Here is a 15,324-nt window from a genome sequence, read left to right on the forward strand (position 1 = left end):
AGTTGGTTATGTATGTATGACTTTGCATATTTGTAGTCATTAATGAAATCGTCAAGTAAGTTTGCCTTCCAACACATGATAAAGACCGATAGACGAGATGAAGAGGTAAGGTATATATTTATACCTTTGTGCAGTGATAATGCACACTTCCACTTGCTGGTGGTGGACACCAAATCAATGACGTTCAATCAGTACAATTCTCTTGCAAGTGGAAGTAAATACAAATATGAATTTGAAGCAGCGGTGAGCATCTAATAATAATGTGTAGGTTTGTATTTTAATATAAATGCTAGTTGATGGAAAATGGAAATTTCCTTTTCAATCTTCAGGTATCAGATTTTAAATTATATAGTCGTGAGCACGTTGCTGCTATTCATCCAAACTTGGAAAGGCATTATCCGTTTGATAGATGGGTCTCTCACACAATTGAATGTCCACAACAACAAGCAAGGTAAATCGAGCAGAACGTGTGAATATAAATAATTGATAAAAAAATATTGACAATTAAAATGCTGTTGTTCTTTACAGCGTTGACTGTGGCTTCTTTGTGATGCAATACATTCGATGTCTCCTATATGATATGAAGATAGACTTCAAACAAGAAGACATGAAAAAGATTAGAATTGATGTAATGGTAGCAATTTTGAGGGATAAATATTTTCAAACATTGGATTAAATATCCAGTCTTGTAAGGCAAAAACTTGTATAGAATGTAAATGCACTTATTACGTAGTGTAGGACTTTTAATATCTTTGTATGTAGTCTTTGTTGTATAATACGGTGGTATGTAGTGTATGAGAAGATTAGAAATTGTCACTGGAATATTAATAATATTGCATAGTGATTAGTCAAATATAAATCACAATATACAAAATGCAATGCTGGTGCTTATCGGTGGAAAGAGACAATGTATATAAGTTGTAATGCACACCATTTCTATCTTCTCAAAACTGAAAACATGGTAACGGTTGGGATTGTTTAAAAAATCAAATAGGCTCGGACCAACAGTCGGTTTCCAGAGCACGTCACTAAGTTCCATGCCAACTGTCACGGAGCAATACCTTATTAGAAATGGGGTATAAATACGTTTTGACACCAGATATACCATCTTCCCAGTTAGAACTTCACAGGGAACATGATTTCAGGTAGAACCAAGTAGGGGAGGGCCATCGGTGGGTTTTGGTCAAAACCCACTGATGGACCTTGACACCTCTGATTGGACCCATTTCAGCTCTAGTGGTATTCTGGAGTTGCAAGGACTCAGAAGATGGTGGCAAATCATTATTTATATATATATATATGTGCTGGGAAAAAATAATATAAAATCAGCCTTCGTTGGGCCTGATATGCTTGGATATCAGGCCCAACGTGGGCCTGATATGAGTATCAATTAATAAAGCAATATTCTTTCTCCCCCTAATATAAACTCCAAGAATGCTAACAGGGGCCTGATCAAAATAATAAAATAACATCAATTTTAAAATTCACTTACCATACGGTAGAAAAGAAAAGCTGTGCAGTGTTCCGTGGCAACTGGCACGGAGCCATACCTTCTAATCCATGGTGTATAAATTATGTTTTACACCATATATACCATATCCCCACCAAGACCTTCACAGGGGAATTGATTTCTATTATATCCAAGTAGGGGAGGGGCATCAGTGGGTTTTGGTCCAAACCCACTGATGGACCTAGACACCTCGGATTGGACCGATTTTAGTTCTAGTGGTATTCTGGAGTTTCAAGGACGCCATATATGGTAGCAAATCATTATTTAAATTTCTAAAGGTGTTGGGAGAAAATTAAAATACAATCAGCCTCCGTTGGGCCTGATATGCTTGTATCAGGCCCAAAGTGGCCTTGGTACTGTTCCGTGCCAATGGCACGGAGCCATACTTCGTAATCCATGGTGTATAAATTATGTTTGACACCATAAATACCATCTCCCCAGCAAGACCTTCACTGGGGACTTGATTTCATGAAAATCCAAGTAGGGGAGGGCCATCAGTGGGTTTTGGTCAAAACCCACTGATGGACCTAGACATCAGTTGGACCCATTTCAGCTCTAGTGGTATTCTGGAGTTGCAAGGACTCGAATCTGGTGGCAAATCATTATTTAAATATTTATAGGTCCTGGGAAAAATTTAAAATACAATCAGCCTCCGTTGGGCCTGATGTGGATATCATTTAATAAAGCAGTATTCTATCGCCCAACGTGGGCCTGATATCCAAGCATATCAGGCCCAAAGTGGCCTTGGCACTGTTCCGTGCCAACTGGCACGGAGCCATACTTCGTAATTCATGGTGTATAAATTATGTTTGACACCATAAATACCATCTCCGCACCAAGACCTTCACTGGGGACTTGATTTCATGAAAATCCAAGTAGGGGAGGGCCATCAGTGGGTTTTGGTCAAAACCCACTGATGGACCTAGACACATCGGATTGGACCCATTTCAGCTCTAGTGGTATTCTGGAGTTGCAAGGACTCAGAATCTGGTGGAAAATCATTATTTAAATATTTATAGGTGCTGGCAAAAATTTAAAATACAATCAGCCTCCGTTGGGCCTGATATGCTTGGATATCAGGCCCAACGTGGGCCTGATATGAGTGCATATCAGGCCCAACGTGGGCCTGATCTCCAAGCATATGAGGCCCAAAGTGGCCTTGGCACTGTTCCGTGCCAACTGGCACGGAGCCATACTTCGTAATCCATGGTGTATAAATTATGTTTGACACCATAAATACTATCTCCGCACCAAGACCTTCACTGGGGGACTTGATTTCATGAAAATCCAAGTAGGGGAGGGCCATCAGTGGGTTTTGGTCAAAACCCACTGATGGACCTAGACACATCGGATTGGACCCATTTCAGCTCTAGTGGTATTCTGGAGTTGCAAGGACTCAGAATCTGGTGGCAAATCATTGTTTAAATATTTATAGGTGTTGGGAAAATTTTAAAATACAATCAGGCTCCGTTGGGCCTGATATGCTTGGATATCAGGGCCAACGTGGGCCTGATATGAGTGCATATCAGGCCCAACGTGGGCCTGATCTCCAAGCATATCAGGCCCAAAGTGGCCTTGGTATGGTATCCTTTTTTATAAATTTAATTTACATTATTTTTATTCACCATAAATTTTAGTTACACAAACAGTAAATCACTACTACAATAAATTATTACAATTGTTCACTATTTCTATAGTTTAAAGTTTTTGTCAGACATGATTTTGTGTCCAAGTCTAAATCTATAAGCTCTCATATCAGCTTGTACAAAGTCTGTAGATCTCCGGAACATCAAACTCTCTGCATAGCGCATTATAAAAAAAGCACAATCCAACCTACAAAACAAATGCACAATCCATCATAAAAAAGGCAAATAGAATTATTATGGAACATACACTAATACTTACGATTTGCTTTGTGTGGGGCTAATAACTTGCATCGTTTTATACTCTCTCCCGGAGAATGGTTCTAAACCTTTATGCCATATGTGATAGTATGACCAGTTCAGCTCCTTAAAAAACAACACCTACAAATATCAAACCATAGTAATTAATACATAAACAATGATTATTGGATATAAGAAATTTGTTACTTACAGTTTGATTAAAAACAGAAGTGTAATTTTCTGTGGTGCCAAGAGAGTTATAATGAATTATTTGTCGTTCCTCCAGGTCCATGACTATTAGATGCCAATGATCATCTTGGTTATGTAGAGGACAAAAAATATATCTAATGTCCTTGTCGTCATCAGTTTTTGCAGTTTGTTTCAATGCATCCACGTGCATCATTCCGAACAAGTCCTATGCAAATAATAGAGCTATTATGGTGACTGCATCCAATATATAATGTAAACAATTTACAATGAGATAAGGGACATACTTGGAATCCAACCCCACAAAATATGGATGGGTGGTATGGTGAGTTAGAGTGTTTGGCTTCATTAGCAAGAATATTCCAATAAACATTTATGCAATCCCCATTGGTATATTGTGTCCAATCAAATATTGTCATAAAAGATTGCATATCTAAGGAGAAATTATCATTTGCCCATATTGGTTGCACCGTCACCCTACACATAAGTATACAGTCAATGGTATTTAATAAATTGAAAATAAAAAAATTATCATTAAACTCCAATAATAATCCTTTGTTGACATGTGGGTTAAGAATTTAAGTTGGCAACTACGTTACCTTAACTGACTGAGCTTCAACAATGCATCGGCTATCACATCATCTTTGATCTTTTTAAAAAATGTTTTCGCTTGCTGAGATAATTAAAATAATACTATGTCATTAAGGATTATACAATAACAACTTACCTACTCTCGACCGTACCTTCAATATTTTGGTTTTGACCTTGTTAATTTCATGACATTGTGTTTCTATCTGTGATGAACTTGTATTTTCTGTCTTTGATGGTGCAGGAGCATCTGGTTCGACACTAAGAACAACTGTTTGCCTTTTTTTGGTGCATTGGGATATCAACCTTCTCTGGGTTCTCTTTCTTTTGGGGTCTACCCGAAAATTAGTTGGAATTATAGGCAGATTAGGGTCTATGCCTTCTGATGCTCTTGGCTCCCCTGATATGCTTTGTATGACTTGTTGGAGCTCTTTAATCTTATTTTCGGCATCGGCTATGATTTTGTCTTTTACAGTTAAAATTCTGTTATCCACGTCAGAATTTATAGTGTCAGCCTTGTTGCCACTCGTATCTCGTTCTTTACGCAGTTCACTTATTTGTTGATCCTTTTCTTTAAGCATAGCTTCCATATCAGCAATCACAATATCCTTTGCTGCTACTAGACTATCCTTTTCTTCTATCACCGTTGCCAGGTTTTTATTAGCTTCCTCCAAACTTTGAGAAGCTTTATGTAATTCTTGCTTTAAACTCTCAATTTTGTTATCCTTTTCCTTGCACAAACTACAATCTACGGTATCGTCACACTGGAGTTGGCCTTCTTCGGCTTGATGTAAAGATCCTTGGCCAACCAACTCAAGATACTCAGATGGCTGAGGCCGGTTTGGTAGTAAATTAAACTCTGATTCTGTCGGAATTAAATCTACTAAAATTTTATCTGCAGTTACACGGTCTATCATTTTTTTTACTGTGTCAACATGATAGTTAGGCCACCTCCATCGGAGTATTCTTGGCAATTTTTCTGGATGGTCTGGCTCAATAATGCTGATGTGCTCACACACCCATACCTACAATATGATTATAAAAATAATTCATAATCTTTACACATATCTTGCTATATATGTAATCGGACTTACAGCTAAAATATTTGGAAATCCCTTTAGCAAGGGGGCCTTGGGCGTTGCATCAGCAACCTGTGGTTTTGGTCTTAATGTAAGCTCCAATCCAATGGAGTCTAATTGTTGAGCCATGAAACTGTATACTGCATTGCACCAGTTAAACCTAGCTAAGTTGTCAAAATCATCTACACAGTCAATTAGGGAGAGCACAGGTATTCTGAGAACACTGCTACTCCCACAAAACAGAACTGTTGTAAAAAAATACAGGATAAAAAGCTGACAGTACAGCTTGTCGTTTGATCTAGACTTCCTAATCAGTTTCTCTAACTGTTTGGCCAAACAATCCGATTCTCGGAAAAACTCCATGTACAGTGCACTTGAAGCCTCATTTAAATCGAGACGAACTATATCTCCATTGTCGGGTAGGCCAAGAATCAGTCCCACATCTACCTTTGTAAAATTGAGCTTCTTCCCATGGAAGATAAAGTTTTTTTCCTCATGATCCCAGTTATCAAACATATTTTGTACCTGAGCTCTTACAAAAGAACTATCAGGGAGGTCGAGGATCCAGGAAAAAGGTGTGCCTCGAATCATCTGTTCTTGTTCTGCAGTCGGGTTAACAGAAGAGATAAACTTTCTGAAGTGGCAAATGGTACTTTTCCAGTTCATTCTTTTAGTTCTTCCTCTGTTGACGTAACTTTGATAATTTGGTCGATCAGCACACAGACTTGTGGAGACTTCTTTTGTTGCCATTGTGAACCTAGGTACTGTATAACCACACACAGAAAAACAACTCTTAGTTCCCGTAATAACGACTACGCTCTTATTCTAACACACCCACACAAACCCTAGGTTAACCGGTTATAGAAAGCTTAACTAAATGAGCAACCGACCTACGTACGGAAATGATTCTTGAACGTCGGTGAAGGAAGAGTGGGTTTTGGCCCGGAGCTGCGTTGAATGGCTTCGAGAAGAAGATGAAGACCGAAGCAGGAGAGTGTGCGCTTTTGCAGATTGAAACTTGGGCCTGATATCTCATTAATTTATTTTATTTAATCGCCTCGATTTATGTGTAAGATTATTTATTATTATTTTGAAATAATACTGCTTTATTAAATGATATTCATATCAGGCCCACGTTGGGCCTGATATGCACTCAAATCAGGCCCATGTTGGGCCTGATATCCAAGCATATCAGGCCCAACGGAGGCTGATTGTATTTTAAATTTTTCCCAACACCTATAAATATTTAAATAATGATTTACCACCAGATTCTGAGTCCTTGCAACTCCAGAATACCAATAGCGCTGAAATGGGTCCAATCCGATGTGTCTAGGTCCACCAGTGGGTTTTGACCAAAACCCACTGATGACCCTCCCCTACTTGGATTTTCATGAAATCAAGTCCCCAGTGAAGGTCTTGGTGCGGAGATGGTATTTATGGTGTCAAACATAATTTATACACCATGGATTACGAAGTATGGCTCCGTGCCAGTTGGCACGGAACAGTGCCAAGGCCACTTTGGGCCTGATATGCTTGGATATCAGGCCCACGTTGGGCCTGATATCCAAGCATATCAGGCCCAACGGAGGCTGATTGTATTTTAAATTTTTCCCAACACCTATAAATATTTAAATAATGATTTGCCACCAGATTCTGAGTCCTTGCAACTCCAGAATACCACTACCGCTGAAATGGGTCCAATCCGATGTGTCTAGGTCCATCAGTGGGTTTTGACCAAAACCCACTGATGGCCCTCCCCTACTTGGATTTTCATGAAATCAAGTCCCCTGTGAAGGTCTTGGTGGGGAGATGGTATTTATGGTGTCAAACATAATTTATACACCATGGATTACGAAGTATGGCTCCGTGCCAGTTGCCATTTATAAGTGCCAAGGCCACTTTGGGCCTGATATGCTTGGATATCAGGCCCACGTTGGGCCTGATATGCACTCATATCAGGCCCACGTTGGGCCTGATATCCAAGCATATCAGGCCCAACGGAGGCTGATTGTATTTTAAATTTTTCCCAGCACCTATAAATATTTAAATAATGATTTGCCACCAGATTTTGAGTCCTTGCAACTCCAGAATACCACTAGCGCTGAAATTGGTCCAATCCGATGTGTCTAGGTCCATCAGTGGGTTTTGACCAAAACCCTCTGATGGGCCTCCCCTACTTGGATTTTCATGAAATCAAGTCCCCAGTGAAGGTCTTGCTGCGGAGATGGTATTTATGGTGTCAAACATAATTTATACACCATGGATTACGAAGTATGGCTCTGTGCCAGTTGTCATTTATTTTTTCATAAGGAGCATGGTAGCACATTTTGAGTTTATAGAAAAAGGGGAGATAGTATAAATTTATAAGAAAGGATATCATACCAAGGCCACTTTGGGCCTGATATGCTTGGATATCAGGCCCACGTTGGGCCTGATATCCAAGCATATCAGGCCCAACGGAGGCTGATTGTATTTTAAATTTTTCCCAGCACCTATAAATATTTAAATAATGATTTGCCACCAGATTCTGAGTCCTTGCAACTCCAGAATACCACTAGCGCTGAAATGGGTCCAATCCGATGTGTCTAGGTCCATCAGTGGGTTTTGACCAAAACCCACTGATGGGCCTCCCCTACTTGGATTTTCATGAAATCAAGTCCCCAGTGAAGGTCTTGGTGCGGAGATGGTATTTATGGTGTCAAACATAATTTATACACCATGGATTACGAAGTATGGCTCCGTGCCAGTTGCCATTTATTTTTTCATAAGGAGCATGGTAGCACATTTTGAGTTTATAGAAAAAGGGGAGATAGTATAAATTTATAAGAAAGGATACCATACCAAGGCCACTTTGGGCCTGATATGCTTGGATATCAGGCCCACGTTGGGCCTGATATGCACTCATATCAGGCCCACGTTGGGCCTGATATCCAAGCATATCAGGCCCAACGGAGGCTGATTGTATTTTAAATTTTTCCCAGCACCTATAAATATTTAAATAATGATTTGCCACCAGATTCTGAGTCCTTGCAACTCCAGAATACCACTAGCGCTGAAATGGGTCCAATCCGATGTGTCTAGGTCCATCAGTGGGTTTTAACCAAAACCCACTGATGGCCCTCCCCTACTTGGATTTTCATGAAATCAAGTCCCCTGTGAAGGTCTTGGTGGGGAGATGATATTTATGCTGTCAAACATAATTTATACACCATGGATTACGAAGTATGGCTCCGTGCCAGTAGGCACGGAACAGTGCACACCTTTTCTTTTCTACCCTATCGAATGGATTACTACACTCCCTTTGTGCATGCTTTAACACATCTATATTTCACTACATATTAATGTGACTTTGAAATTACGAACCCCTTCCTGTTGAATTGAAATGTATCGCATTTTTATTTGACACAATGGAGATATGGTGTGAAGTATTATTTCTGCCTTGCAGGTGATGGTTTACACTTCTCATACCTACCATAAAACTGTAACACAAACTAAATACTCCATAAACGTATATAACAGAAACATCACTTTTAACAACTGTTTGTCTTACAAACCTATTTATGTACTTCATACAAAACATATGCCTCAACTCCTCCAATTTACAATTCAGTCAAGATCCAGGGGCTGGCGGCATTCTACAGGTCCTCCGATTATGGCCCAGTTGTTTGCACCTGCTGCATTTGATTTTCACCTTCCCATTATGTTTTGACTCGATCCTTGCCTTCTTTCGCCTACCAGGCTGCACAAGGCTACGGGGACATAGCACTATAATGTTGTTGACACCCCTAGGCCAAAATTCTTTGCTTCGACAGGGGTAAATACGATCCATGTATGTCGTTTTCCAATTATGTGAATGAAAGTAATGCTCACAATATGAGAGTGTATCCATGTTCTGGTGAATTATGACGGCATTTGCATGTGAGCAAGGCAATCCTGAAATTTGAAACTCCCCACAGTTACAATATTTCCTCTCCAAATCAACAATGTATGAAGCACCCCATGTCTCTACTTCCATTTTGGATTGAGAGTTGGGGTGGACTTTATATCGTCTAGCTTTCTCCCTCCTTGATTGCATTTCTTTGGTAGCATGAGGTGTCAACGCTACATACCATTTCGACGCTTCCTCCTTACGGTTACAGAACCATTGAGCTACCTTTCTTCAGGTATTATCAATTAACCTGTTTATCGGAAGTTCACGCGTCTCCTTGAACAAAGCATTTAAACTCTCTACACAATTGGTGGTTAGCATTCTGTACCTTCTCCCACTAAAGTGTGCATTAGCCCATCTTTTAGGGTCAATGTTCTGCAGCCACTTATGAGCATCTGGATGTTTTTCAAGCATGGACTGCATTATGAGATCATATTGTAGTGTTGTATTTGCTCGAGCAGCTACCCAAAACAACCCTAAACCTGACCTACTCCCAGTATCTGCTATCATATTGCAAGACATGTGGTGGCAACAAAAAGCATGATGGGCAGTAGGGTAGACTTTCCTAACTGCTGCTATAATGCCACGATGTCTATCTGATACTATACTCATTGACTCTGGATCAACATTAAAGAATCTCTTCGTATGATCCAGAAACCACTCCCATGCAGACCCACATTCAACTTCAGCGATTCCAAAGGCTACTGGGAGGACATTGTCATTAGCATCTATTGATGTAGCCATCAACAACACACCTGGATATTTGCCTCTTAGGTGTGTGGCATCAATTCCAATTAATTTACGCAGATAAGACCTGAATACTCTCCTACAAGCTCCAAAAGCCCAAAAACATCGTTGGAACTGATTATCCCCATTCCTGTGTAGTGCAACATAGGTTTCAGGATCCCTTACTCTTAACTCACGCAGATATAGTGGAAGATCTCTATATGCTTGATCATAATCTCCAACAACTTTCTTCATCGCTTTCTCTCGAGCTATGTAAGCTTTTCTGTAGGATATGGTCACTCCGAACCTGGCTTTTATATCTGCTATAATCATACTTGGCTTGTATTGTTCATTAGCAAGAAATTGCTCTTCAACAAAAGAAGCTACAAAGGATGAAGAGCATGCTTGATGATCAGCACTTTCCCTAATGGTCCCACATTGGTGTTCCTTTATATATTTCGTAACAATGAACTCGACATCCCCCCTGGCAACTACTCTCCACTTACACGGTTGATTGAAGCAGACAGCTTTTACTTTATTTTTTCGAGTGTCAACTGGGTTATATCTCATATGTTTAACCATGGCATGCTTCACAAGTTCATTCTTGAACTCTTGTCGAGACTGAAATATCTGTCCTACAAAAAATTCATGTTGATCTGTTGCCTCTTCAATTGGCCTTTGGAGCAATCGAGAATTTAGAATATATGGATCATCAGCTATTGGGAACTCCTCCTCTAAGTCACTATATTGCTCTTGAGATATTTCATATTGTTCAATCTGCATATCATCAGCAAAGAATTCTTGTACATCTGTATTGCATTGCATTTCCTCTCCATTTCGGTTATAATACCCTTCCTCCTCACTCCAACTAGGCTCATAGTAATCAACAAGTGTTGCACACGGGTTCAGAACCTCATCTTCTTGAATACTAGCTTCTTCATTTAGATCAAATGTGAAATTACTGTTTGTATTTCTATTTGTGTTATGCACACAACTATACTGTGAAGATGATGGAATATTTGTTCTGGATACTTCTCCTACATTATCCGCATGTCCAATGCTAGAAGTTGCATCAAGAGTATTCCATATCTCAGATAGAATTTCCTCGGTTATATGATCATCCCTGATAAATAAATTACAAACTATTTTAGTAAATTTGCAACTCCATAATCTTTTTCTGTAGTTAAATTGTAATTTTGCTCAAACTAGGAAGGGTCTGATGTAAAAGCAAAGTTTTAACCACATAACACATTATCGATATCAGGCCCAAGGTGAGCCTGATATCATAGATATCAGGCCACTTTTGAAGCAGATACTTCTTGTAAACTAGGCCCACCACTGACTAAACTCTAAACCATAAATAAACAATTTTTAGCCAAACTTAACTATTTACGTCAAAAACTAACATGAATTAAATCGATTAAATCTTCTATTACATCATAATTCAGGTGTTATTGAATATTATTCCCCACACAACCAAAATTAACCATAAAACCAATTTTTGCTGCCACCCTTCACACACAAATGGTGTACTTTTTATTTACCTTCACTAGCCTATTTTACAGTAAAAAAATTCATACATACATGTCTAAATCTTTAAATGTGCGCTTCTACTAATTTCCCTCTTACAAGAAGTTTGTCCTTCTCGGCTGACCTTCTTAACTTAATTTGTCCTTCGTCTCCTCTAGCAACTCTTACGCAATTATGCCATAAACCTAACTCGTCTATTGCAATCGCCAACCGCCACGAGCAGTAATGGCAAGCGCAGGGTTCATATATTTTTTTTTTCTTTCAAGTTTATAACACCACACAGAGGGATGAAGGGAGAGAGACTGTGAGAAGACGTGTATCCGAACCACAAATTATTTTTCTATTCTACTTTCGGCTTGGATGCTTGGAAAAATGTATTTGAAAAAGGCGGTTGCCAGGTTAGCCAGAGGGTTAATCTGGGAATTGACTTTTGTAAACTCCGCCTTTTGGTAAATATAAAATCGTGATGTATTTTTTGGTAAATACATTAACTGTAGTACGTCTTTTGATAAATTACCGTATATAAAATCATAATATGCGATAATTTTAAAATTTCACGTAGGTTATTTGATAAATTGTCAAAATGTCTTGGTAAATATCATCAAATGTCTTTTCTGTTGTTGGTGTTACATGTGTACAGCCCTGGACAAATTCGATCGAGATGCAATTCAATGGACCCGTATAAATCATACAGCTGCCTTCCACACAGTCTGGCTCGTTTGACCGTCCCATCTTATCTTCAGGCGTACGGTCCTTTCCCTTCCTTCTCTATCATTCAAGACCGAAACGCCTGTGCTTCGAAGATTCAATCGTCTTTGATCGACAGACAGAGAGACGGGCGTGGATACAGCGTTACATTCTTAATGGCAGATTGGCAGTATTCATCCGCCAAAAGACAATGCGATGTGCTTCTTCCAGTCTTCCACCGAAAGCTAGAGTTACTGCCACCCCTGCCACCCCATTCCATCTCATCCCCGCTAAACAAAACACCTCAGTTTGTTTGGTTTCTAGAGAGAGAGTGAGAGGCGGTGCCTCATTCTCTTCTTCACAGGCTGTTGGCTTTTCATGCAACAGGAAGCCAGTTTTCAGAATCTGTATCTCAGCGTGGTCCTCTTCACTTCCAGCTGCGTATTTGTTCAAAGACAACAATGATGAACACAGTTCAATTCCTGAGTCTCCAGGGAAGAGATGAGCAGCAACTGAGCGGCTTGATTGATTGTTAATTGATGATTTTTCAAACATGAAATTCAATGTCCTGTTTCTTGCGTTCCTTGCATCTCTGTCTCTGTTTGAAGCATCCGTCGAAGCTCTGTCGAAACCTCTTTTCATCAACTGTGGCAGCAATTCCAGCATCACGGTAGATGGTAGACGGTGGACTGGTGACTCGATTCCTGGCCAAAACTTCACGTTATCATCCGTTGGAGTCGCTGCTGCTGCTTCAACGATCTCTGAAGATCTCGCGATCTATGGATCACTCTATCAAACTGCGCGGATCTTTAACACCTCGGCGAGCTTCAACTTCGCAGTGGTTCCGGGGAACTACTTCATCAGGCTCCACTACTGCCCCTTCAATTTTGGCAACTTCATCGCCAGCGGTTCCTCCTTCGATTTGCTCGCCAACAATCTCAAGCTGCTCTCCAAGTTCAGCGCGCCCGGCGAGATAGATTGGAAGAACGCGATCAGCAACTCGAGCATCAGTACTCTCTTCAGGGAGTTCTCCCTCAGCGTCAACCTCACCGAGCTCAGGATCGAGTTCATCCCCGAACCCGGTTCTTTCGCCTTCGTCAACGCCCTCGAGGTGATTCCGGTCGTCGACAAGCTGTTCCCTTCGAGCTCGGGGATGGAGACCATGTACAGGTTAAATGTCGGCGGGCGAAAAATCGAGCCGAGCGAAGACCGAGCCCTATGGAGGAACTGGAACTCCGACGAACAGTTCATGTTCTCTGTCAACGCAGCGCACAGCATCAGTAACACTTCCAGTGTGACTTACTCGTCCGTCAACGACACCGACGTCTTCGCGCCGTTACTGGTCTACGAGACGGCGAGGACGATGACGGACAACCAAGTAGTGGAGAGGAGATTCAACGTGTCGTGGAGGTTCCCCGTGGATCCCAACTTCGATTACCTAATCCGGTTGCATTTCTCCGAGCTCGTCTACGACAAGCCGAACCAGAGGATTTTTAGGATTTATATTAACAACAAGACTGCAGCGGAGAACTTTGATGTGTTCGTTCGAGCAGGCGGGAAGAACAAGGCCTACCACGAGGACTACGTGACGGCGATCTCGCCGAAGGTGGACTCGCTTTGGCTCCAGTTGGGACCCGATTCGCTGGCGAGCGGATCGGGCGGCGACGCCCTCCTCAACGGCGTCGAGATCTTTAAGCTGAGCAGGAACGGGATTCTGGCTCACTCTCACCAGCGAATCAGAGCAACTCAGAGCAGCAGAGTCGCTCAAAAGCCGTCGCAAAAGACTTTATGGGCGGCCGCAGCCGCCTTCGCTTTCGGACTAATGGTGGTCGGTTTGTCGGTTTATGTTGGTTTATTGCATCGCCGGAATAAAACGCCACCGGAGAAGAAGAATCCTGAAAGCACAAAAAATGCAGTGACGATGAAGACTTCGTTCAACTCGAAGAACAAGAACAGGGTCGGGAGAAGATTCACCATGGCGGAGATTAAAATTGCGACCAGGAACTTCGACGAGGCGTTGGTCATTGGAACAGGGGGCTTCGGTAAAGTTTACAGAGGAGAGATCAACGAGGGGGTTACAGTGGCAATCAAGCGAGCCGACAAACAATCAGAGCAGGGAGTGAGAGAGTTCGAGACGGAAATCGAGATGCTGTCGAAGCTCCGGCACCGGCACTTGGTATCCATGATCGGATTCTGCGACGAGCAAGGGGAGATGGTGCTGGTGTACGAGTACATGGCGAATGGCACGCTGCGGAGCCACCTCGTGGGCGGCGACCGGCCGTCGCTGACGTGGCGGCAGCGCGTGGGAACGTGCATCGGCGCTGCGCGCGGACTGCACTACCTCCACACGGGGTCGGAGCGGGGGATCATCCACCGCGACGTGAAGAGCACCAACATTTTGCTGGATGAGGACTTTGTGGCTAAGGTGGCAGACTTCGGGCTGTCAAGGGACGGGCCGGCGGTGGACCAAACCCACGTCAGCACGGCGGTGAAGGGGAGCTTCGGGTACCTTGACCCTGAGTACTTCCGGCGACTGCAGCTGACGGAGAAATCGGACTTGTTCTCGTTCGGAGTGGTGCTGCTGGAGGTGGTGTGCGCGCGGCCGGTGATCGACACGACCCTGCCGAATGGGCAGATCAATCTGGCTGAATGGGCACTGCGGCAGCGGCCGGTGGAGCGGATCGTGGACCCGCGGCTAAAGGAGGAGGGGTACTCGCCGGAGTCCGTGGAGAAGTTTGTGGAGATCGCCGAGAAATGCCTCGCCGACGAGGGGAAGAATCGGCCGACGATGGGAGAGGTGTTGTGGCAGTTGGAGAACGTGCTACGGCTGTACGAGGCACACGTGCAGAGTGGTGTCGAGGCGAACTATTGCGGTGGTGATTGGTCACGTAGTCTCGAGGAGAAGAGCGGTAGGAAAAGATGATTACGCTAATAAACCTTAAATCCTATTCCCTTCGTTTCTTATAATTCGTCCTTAAATTACGTAGAGTTAGTTTATAATCAATGGTTAAGTGGCTAAAAACATAGGAGAAGTCTTTCCGTATCCGTTATTATGCTGAATAATATCACTGTCGTATTATATTTTAAAAAAATCATTGTGATTTTAATTTTTAAAAATCAATATTAATTTTAGAATTTAGCCCCTTAGGCTATAGTACATCTTACATTTATTTACAGTTTAATTCT

General features: G+C 41.9%; 1 protein-coding gene across 1 annotated transcript; it reads left to right on the top strand.

Annotated features, from left to right (window-relative positions):
• Positions 1–12,224: 12,224 nt before the first annotated feature.
• Positions 12,225–15,102, top strand: LOC122038722 (probable receptor-like protein kinase At1g30570). The gene has a single exon (XM_042598623.1). It carries the CDS (start codon positions 12,692–12,694, stop codon positions 15,059–15,061), a length of 2,370 nt encoding a protein of 789 aa, XP_042454557.1. The 5' UTR covers positions 12,225–12,691; the 3' UTR covers positions 15,062–15,102.
• The last annotated feature ends 222 nt before the right edge of the window (positions 15,103–15,324 follow it).

This window comes from Zingiber officinale, chromosome 1A (assembly GCF_018446385.1).
Source record: "Zingiber officinale cultivar Zhangliang chromosome 1A, Zo_v1.1, whole genome shotgun sequence".
In the NCBI taxonomy this organism is placed as follows: domain Eukaryota; kingdom Viridiplantae; phylum Streptophyta; class Magnoliopsida; order Zingiberales; family Zingiberaceae; genus Zingiber; species Zingiber officinale.

Bases quoted from the DNA above. Each gene is read 5' to 3' on its own strand.
- LOC122038722 (XM_042598623.1), top strand. From the start codon at position 12,692: ATGAAATTCAATGTCCTGTTTCTTGCGTTCCTTGCATCTCTGTCTCTG.